Below are 7,035 nucleotides of genomic sequence, written 5' to 3'. Positions count from 1 at the left end.
GGAATGCCGCTCAGCGTAAGCTTCTAGATGAGTTGGGTATTAAAGCTGAAGATGTACCGGTTGATGATTTCACTGCCTTGGGACGCATACTTTACAAGGCACCTTCTGATGGCAAGTGGGGAGAGCATGAACGTAATACTCTAAGACCCTTTGTTCTCTCTCTTAGTCTGTGTGTTTGTTCTAAGAAAAGCTCTCTGATTCTTTGATCTTTCTTACCTACTGTTAGTAAATACTGCAGTTTTGTCGGTTTTAGTTTGTGGAATCTTGCATGAAAAACTTGTCATTGATCAGTCATTTGTGCTTAAACGTTATTGTTACCCCGTGGGTTTGCAGTTGATTACCTGCTCTTCATTGTGAGGGACGTGAAGCTTGAACCGAACCCAGATGAAGTGGCTGACATCAAGTACGTGAACCGGGAACAGCTGAAGGAGCTGTTGAGGAAAGCAGAAACAGGGGAAGATGGCGTGAAGCTCTCACCTTGGTTCAAACTGGTGGTAGACAACTTCTTGATGAAGTGGTGGGATCACGTCGAGAAAGGAACCCTCAAAGAAGTTGCAGACATGAAGACCATCCATAAGCTCGTCTGAAGTTTAAACCATATATCACCTTACTTCTCTTACTTTGATTGTTGCAATAATATTGGAAAAAAGCTATAAGCTTTCAATGATTCTGTGTTCTGGGTTTTGTTGGTCGATCCATGGGCGGTGTTAGTATCTTCTTACGCTCACACTTTGTCTTTGTATCAAAACCTATACGACTCTTCAAACTCTTGTCTACGTTTTGCAAAGGGGATCTATTTTTAGCCAAGCTATTGAAACATGAAGAATTTTCAACAAGGTTTGTTGAACTTAGATCAGTAACTCGTGAATCAGATTACCATCTGTCACATAACATTACGCCAACGTGATTCGGGAAATATATAGAAGAAAACCGACAAAGAAACAGAAAAGGGTTAATAAAGAAACAGAGCCTGAAAAGTAAACAAAGACCGCGAGATTGACAACTGGTCTCAAAGCCCCTTTTAGCGAAGCTTCCTTACCGTCTTCCATGTCCTTTCGCAAACAAATTTCTTTTCCTCCGCAAAGTAAATTTAGAATTATTATTTTGAAGGAACCAAGTATAAGTATGACTCTGGTTTCCTTTTAATCACACCTCCTTTCTTCTCTGAACTGAACAAAGATCTACATAGCCCATCCGGGTTTCTTCTGTCTCAGGTAATCCCTCATCCATAAATGTGTATATATATATGGTTTCTCGTGTAAATGAATCCAAAGTTTCAGACTTGTGCATTCTGGGTTTGAGCGTTTCGCCGTGAAAAAGGTTGCAAATTTCGTGTTTTTATGGGTTTCTCGTGGAAATGAATACCAAGTTTATATTTTTTCCTTGTGGGTTTAAGCGATTTGCTGTGGAAATAAAAAAAAGATTGCAACTTTGGCGTACGATGTTGATATCTTCAGTTTCATAGTTTTGTTTCAGAATCGGTCTGATTCTTGAGAGTTTAATGATCATATTATCTATGATTGTCAGCTGGAAAAAAATGGCGTTTGTAACAACTGCGGAAGTGTGTGACGCGAATCAAGAGCTGATTCGGAGCGGCCAGCTCCGAGCACTGCAGCCCGTCTTCCAGATTTATGGCCGCCGTCAAATATTCTCGGGTCCTGTAGTCACTGTCAAAGTGTTCGAAGACAATGGCCTGATTCGTGAATTCCTCGAGGAGAAGGGTAAGCTACGGCAAATCTGGGTTTAAGCGATTCTGGTGTAAAAAAAGTTGGAAACTTTTGGCTGGTGAATGAAATTTCAGATGGCTTTTGATTTTCCGTGACCGGCAATAGGAGTCATTAGCTACAAGAAAGCTCTGTATTTGATAATTCTGGTCGACTCTTCATGAGTTATGGTGCTTGGATCAATCGTTTCCGATCGCTAAATGCTTTCCTCTTCCATCATATATATGATCATAACATCGAGCTTCAAGATCCGTTTTTTCTTCTTCCCCTTGTCAAAGATCATCCATTTGTCTGTGTTTTTTTTTCCGAGATCGAGGATTTTCTTGCAGATGGGTCCGTCCTAACGGAGTTTAAACGTGGATGAAACAGGGAACGGAAGAGTTCTTGTAGTGGACGGAGGAGGGAGTTTACGACGCGCCATACTCGGAGGGAACCCCGTGGTTCAAGCACAGAACAACGGGTGGGCAGGGATCATTGTGAATGGCTGCATCAGAGACGTGGACGAGATCAATGGCTGTGACATTGGAGTGAGAGCCTTGGCTTCTCATCCCATGAAGGCCAGCAAGAAAGGCATTGGTGAAAGGCACGTCCCTCTGCATATCGCAGGGACCAGGGTTTGCGATGGCGAATGGCTTTATGCCGATACAGACGGCATCCTCATCTCTCAATCCGAGTTGTCCGTTTAGGAAGTTGGGTATTGTTCCAGTGATTTCTGGCTTAGCGTTTTCAAATGATGTTGGTTTTTCTTTTGATGTATTCACTGGACAAGAATCAAGATTTGGAACTCTGGATTTTGTTGAAATAGAAACAATATATGGACATTTGATATGATTAATAATAATTAAAGGCATTATATCAATTAAGAATAAAATATATATCGTGTCAATTATATTTTGTCTTATTTGTTTTTTTGGTATCTTTATTTCTTTTTTTCCATAACTTTTCTTATAAATGTATAGATTATTTTTATTGTAACGTAATAAGAAAAAGTGATATAGTAATAAAAATATTTCCGTTCTTTTATCTTTTGTTCTTTCTTTCTAATTTAATTTCCGCATTTTATTTATCAGATCAGCGTTGCGATCTGAACTATATGTTTCTCTTTTTCTAATTTTCTAATCTCTTCTTTCTTTTGCATTTTGGATGTGTATATATCCAAATCGTTCAAAGATTAAACGATGTGCTATGACAAAAAGAAGTCAAAACTAAAAACTCTAAAATCAAGCAAGATGATATGACAAAAAGAGTTAAAGATAGAACTTTAATGTGTGATGCCAATTTTGAGCTGTCTTCGGATTGAATGTGTTATGTCCGATTCTCGGATCTTCTACAAAGTCACTTCAATCATGATCTTGTTACAGATCTCCTTCTTCAGCTGAAAACACTAACTGCGTTCTCTCTCTCTCTCTCTCTCTCTCTCTCTCTCTCTCTCTAACAGCGTAAAGCAATAACGATTTGGTGTTCTATTAGAATAATGGAGTTTTGAGAGGAGAAAGTGAAGGCGAATTTGTGACACGTGGATTAGTGCCATTCGTTTATCGCATGGGTATTAACCTGCACCGTCATATATTGTATAAAACCTTAAGCAAATAGTTTAAGAATTTTTTTAATTAATTTTATTTTGTAAAGCAAATTACATCATCGTTTCGTCCCAGTCTTATATCTGTTCCTCGTCGGAGTACTGTCGTCACGATCGAGAGAAGCAAGAAGAAAAAAAAGCGAGGTTAGGGTTACGGTTCTTCTCTGCGTGTCCTCTCTCTCTCGCCAGAGTAGCCGCCATCGATCATGACTGGTAAGGCGAAGCCGAAGAAGCACACGGCGAAGGAGATCGCCGCGAAGCTTGACGCAGCAACGACGAACAGAGGTGGAGGAAAGGCGGGAATCGCCGACAGATCTGGTCAGGAGAAGGGCGGTCACGCCAAGTACGAGTGTCCGCACTGCAAAGTCACCGCTCCGGACATCAAGACGATGCAGATCCATCACGAATCTAAGCATCCGAAGATTCCTTTCGAGGAGGCAAAGGTTGTGAATCTCCACTCGAGTCGTCCCGTAGAATCGGCCAAACCTAAACCCGGTGTCAGGGGAAGCCTGAAGAAGTGATGAATTTGGCTTTGATTTGGATGTATCGAGGAGTCGAATTCCTGATATATGTGATCTTTTTAATCTAGATTACGATGTTTGGGTGTTCTTGTTCAATGTAAGATATGCTGCCAGACCCATCATGTTGATGCTGTTTATGGCTATGTCTTTCTGTTCTCTTTCTATTATCTTCTGTCTTCCATGGAAGTGATGTTATATGAGGAATTGATATTTAATGGTTCTTGCGTATTTTGTTGTTCATGGCCTTATTTTTGTTTGATCTGCTAGTATGGAATAATTTCCTGGAGATCTTGCTTTTCTTCCCGACCTCTTTGTTTACTTGTTGTCAGAATTCTTCCAAGTGTGAACCCTTGTGATAAAGATAAAGGGATCTTGCATCAACATCTCAGTGTCAGTTCAGGCATGTTTGGTCTCTGGGACAAGCAAGCAAACCCTTCAGTAGTTTGCTGAGAGATTGAAGAGGCTCTTCAGTTCATGCTGGTGAAGATGATTTTTTTTTTTCTGATCTCATTTATGTTGAAGTTGTATTTGCCTCGGGCAGGCGGGATTATGTATTATCAGTGAAACCACCTTTGGCTGCACCTTATCCTTGATAGTGGCACAGGATTGATCTGTAAGAGCGTGGAATGTCAGATGGAATGGTATGCCTGTGGCTGTGTGTGTGAGGTCTCTGGAAGCACCAAAAGCCATCTGCTTCACTTTTTTGCTGATGAGGCTGAATCAGGTAATGTTCTAGTTTTTTTAATATAAGCATGATTTGGATAGAAACTGAGCTGAATATCTGGATATGAAACAGGTTTCTCTGAACTCAAAGTTGATTTGGTTTCTCAAAGTTTGAAAAGTTCGAATGAATCCATCCATATTATGTGTTGTGGCTTTTCAACCTCTTGTCTCTAACCACCTTCTGTGAAGCAGCAATGCAACGATGCAAGGAGCTCAAGATTTGAAAGGTCCATAGATCAAAGCTTGTAAGGACCCGGCATGAGAAAAAAGACACCATACATTCACATATAAGTGCCGAATATGGTGAGAAGGCATACATTTAGGTAGATGGATTGAGCAAAGGAGCATCATCAGCATCTCGTGAAGTAGCATTAGCGAGCAACTCCGGAGGGATGAGATCTTCCCAGGCTCTTCCTCGACCCACGATCAAAGTGCTCTCCCAACCGATGTGAGTAACGTGTTTCACGTCCATAGGCACGCCGATCTCCATCCCCCATGTCTCCAACTCTTCCTTGTACGCTGCATATGTCGTAAGTCTCCTCTCTCTGGTCATGCTGTTTAACTAATGGTGCTCTTTATCGATATGTCCTGCAGGAAAAAAAGAAGAAGCAAAAACGTACCAAAGAGCTGAGAGATGGACTTGAAGCTCTTGAAAAGACGATGAATGCCCGTGGAGATTTCGGGTTTGAACTGCAGGTTCTTCATGTTATCTTCCTCCTCGTTTTCTTCACGAATCTCTTCACAATTAACGAAACAAAGTCACCATAGATATAAACATGCATGCATGCATACATACGTACATACCTATATATAGATATGTATATACTTACGTATACCTTTAGGTGAAGTATTGGAACGAAACTTGGAGGATCTCTTATGAGAGTCACAAATTGCAGCCACGGCAACACTTGAATCAGAAATGCACCCGACTGAGAACGGAAGCACGACAAATCTTTCCATTCTATCTCTCGCTCTAGGGTCTGAAGCTAATATTATACCCTTGTGGTACCTATATATATACACGTATATATATATATATATATGTGTGTGTATGTATAGAAGAGAGACAAAACAACCGAAGGGGTTTAGTTGTGTTGCTGATGGTGTTTTTGCCTTTGCCGTGAAGTTACAATGATATTTACGTGCGCGTAAGACTTTGTGGTTTGGTAGAGACGAAAGTGTGACACTTGCTCTTAACCACAGGTTGGTGGAATATTTGCTTTGTGACACACGAATTGGTGTTGATTCTGCTAATCATTGCATAACTATGGCCAATGCTGAATTTATATATATGCTTAGGTGATTTCGTATTATTCCATACATTATTGATTTTATAATCATCATACTAATGGGATATTCAAGATTTGGACATTGATTCGTGTTAAAAGGTATGAAATGTAAGCTGTATATAGTTTTGGGGCTAAATTATAAAGTTTGAGATTTTATTGGGGTTAAAATATAAGGTCGATATTTAATTGGTCCATAGAGGAAAAAGAGCCCAATAATTTATTTGGGCTAAAAGCCCAGTTGATCTCTCCGTCACATTCTGCGTCTCAACTCTCAACACCTTCTTCTTCCCCACGAGAGCAACTTCCGAGTTCCGGCCATGGCTTTCTTTTTCAGCCCTTGAAAAGACCCACCCTTCGATTCAGTCGCTTTCCCAAGTGTAGATCTATCTCTGAAAGCCTCATCTTCAATCAATTTCGTCAGGTGTTTGAATTTCTCTGAAGACATTTCTGTGCGCTTTCGGCTTCGCTCATAACTTCCGATTTCGAAGCGTTTCGTCGCCATTTAAAAGCTCCGAAAAGGTACGGCTTTAATGTTTGATCTCTCCGGCATTTATGTATCTCCCTTCGATCGTGTTCCTCGTTCGTAACGTGTTCCATTTCGTGATGCTCAAACCTTTGAAATCTATGTCGTTTGTGATTGACGTGACCCTCTATGATGAGGATCGATGAACCGTAGTTGACTGATGATGAATGGTTTAGTTTAAGCTTCTGGTTACTGTAGTTATGTAGTGTATGTTTATGGAAATAGGGTTTCTTTCCTGTTTCATTCGGCTCTGTGGTTATAGAAATCGTCAAGAGTCTGTGTTGATATGTTCTGCGCCATATGGAAATTGAAAATTCGCTACCAAATCCAGTTTTGCCAACATTTGTGCTCACTGATTCGACCTTCGATATCTCTTCGTGATCATCTCACTGAGAAACTTGTCTCTCGGACAAGCATTTTCAAGTGGTTTTGTCTCATGTTCTTCTGCTGTTTTCACAGTGCTTACTCTCAAGGAAGAGCTTCCAACAAGTATCCCTCTTTATGCTCTGCCCTCCGAATATGGCCGGTGTGCTCTGATTCGAACCCGAGGGAAAACCGTTCGAGCTCTGTTATCTGCTTTTCATTAGCGAGATGCCTCATGGCTGATGGAACTTTACTTTCGCTGGATTCTTCAGACATTTTGGCAGCAGAACAGATATTGGTGATCGGGAAAGAG

General features: G+C 40.7%; 5 protein-coding genes across 5 annotated transcripts in view; 4 read left to right on the top strand and 1 right to left on the bottom strand.

Moving 5' to 3' along the window:
* LOC104802955 (isopentenyl-diphosphate Delta-isomerase I) overlaps positions 1–807 on the top strand; it is a 2,815-nt gene extending 2,008 nt beyond the window's left edge. Inside the window, exons 6-7 of the mRNA XM_010526789.1 lie at positions 1–132; positions 334–807. Of these exons, the coding sequence (XP_010525091.1) occupies positions 1–132; positions 334–587 (386 nt within the window). The 3' untranslated portion in view covers positions 588–807. The remainder of the gene's footprint in view (positions 133–333) is intronic.
* Positions 808–1,042: 235 nt separating this feature from the next.
* LOC104802954 (putative 4-hydroxy-4-methyl-2-oxoglutarate aldolase 1) lies at positions 1,043–2,583 on the top strand. Its single transcript, XM_010526788.2, has 3 exons — positions 1,043–1,214; positions 1,528–1,721; positions 2,094–2,583. The coding sequence occupies exons 2-3, from the start codon at positions 1,538–1,540 to the stop codon at positions 2,408–2,410; spliced, it is 501 nt and encodes a 166-aa protein (XP_010525090.1). The 5' UTR covers positions 1,043–1,214; positions 1,528–1,537; the 3' UTR covers positions 2,411–2,583.
* Positions 2,584–3,369: 786 nt separating this feature from the next.
* Positions 3,370–4,062, top strand: LOC104802953. The gene has a single exon (XM_010526787.1). It carries the CDS (start codon positions 3,510–3,512, stop codon positions 3,822–3,824), a length of 315 nt encoding a protein of 104 aa, XP_010525089.1. The 5' UTR covers positions 3,370–3,509; the 3' UTR covers positions 3,825–4,062.
* Positions 4,063–4,754: 692 nt separating this feature from the next.
* Positions 4,755–5,580, bottom strand: LOC104802951 (CRIB domain-containing protein RIC4-like). Its single transcript, XM_010526786.2, has 3 exons — positions 5,384–5,580; positions 5,168–5,284; positions 4,755–5,066 (listed from the first exon to the last, which is right to left on the bottom strand). Exons 1-3 carry the CDS (start codon positions 5,505–5,507, stop codon positions 4,867–4,869), a joined length of 441 nt encoding a protein of 146 aa, XP_010525088.1. The 5' UTR covers positions 5,508–5,580; the 3' UTR covers positions 4,755–4,866.
* Positions 5,581–6,075: 495 nt separating this feature from the next.
* Positions 6,076–7,035, top strand: part of LOC104802950 — a 3,405-nt gene continuing 2,445 nt past the window's right edge. The window contains exons 1-2 of the mRNA XM_010526785.2: positions 6,076–6,355; positions 6,819–7,035. Coding sequence (XP_010525087.1) covers positions 6,958–7,035 — 78 coding nt within the window. The 5' untranslated portion in view covers positions 6,076–6,355; positions 6,819–6,957. The remainder of the gene's footprint in view (positions 6,356–6,818) is intronic.

This window comes from Tarenaya hassleriana, unplaced genomic scaffold (genome assembly GCF_000463585.1).
Source record: "Tarenaya hassleriana unplaced genomic scaffold, ASM46358v1 Cleome8, whole genome shotgun sequence".
In the NCBI taxonomy this organism is placed as follows: Eukaryota; Viridiplantae; Streptophyta; class Magnoliopsida; order Brassicales; family Cleomaceae; genus Tarenaya; species Tarenaya hassleriana.
This window is presented reverse-complemented; position numbering and strand designations above follow the sequence as displayed.

Excerpts from the sequence above, each read along its gene's own strand:
- LOC104802954 (XM_010526788.2), top strand. The coding sequence starts at position 1,538 with ATGGCGTTTGTAACAACTGCGGAAGTGTGTGACGCGAATCAAGAGCTG. Across the intron at positions 1,722-2,093 it reads TGAATTCCTCGAGGAGAAGG|GGAACGGAAGAGTTCTTGTA; the intron begins GTAAGCTACGGC and ends TGGATGAAACAG.
- LOC104802953 (XM_010526787.1), top strand. The coding sequence starts at position 3,510 with ATGACTGGTAAGGCGAAGCCGAAGAAGCACACGGCGAAGGAGATCGCC.
- LOC104802951 (XM_010526786.2), bottom strand. The coding sequence starts at position 5,507 with ATGGAAAGATTTGTCGTGCTTCCGTTCTCAGTCGGGTGCATTTCTGAT. Across the intron at positions 5,285-5,383 it reads TTCCAATACTTCACCTAAAG|AGATTCGTGAAGAAAACGAG; the intron begins GTATACGTAAGT and ends TTAATTGTGAAG. Across the intron at positions 5,067-5,167 it reads GTCCATCTCTCAGCTCTTTG|CGTACAAGGAAGAGTTGGAG; the intron begins GTACGTTTTTGC and ends CGACATATGCAG.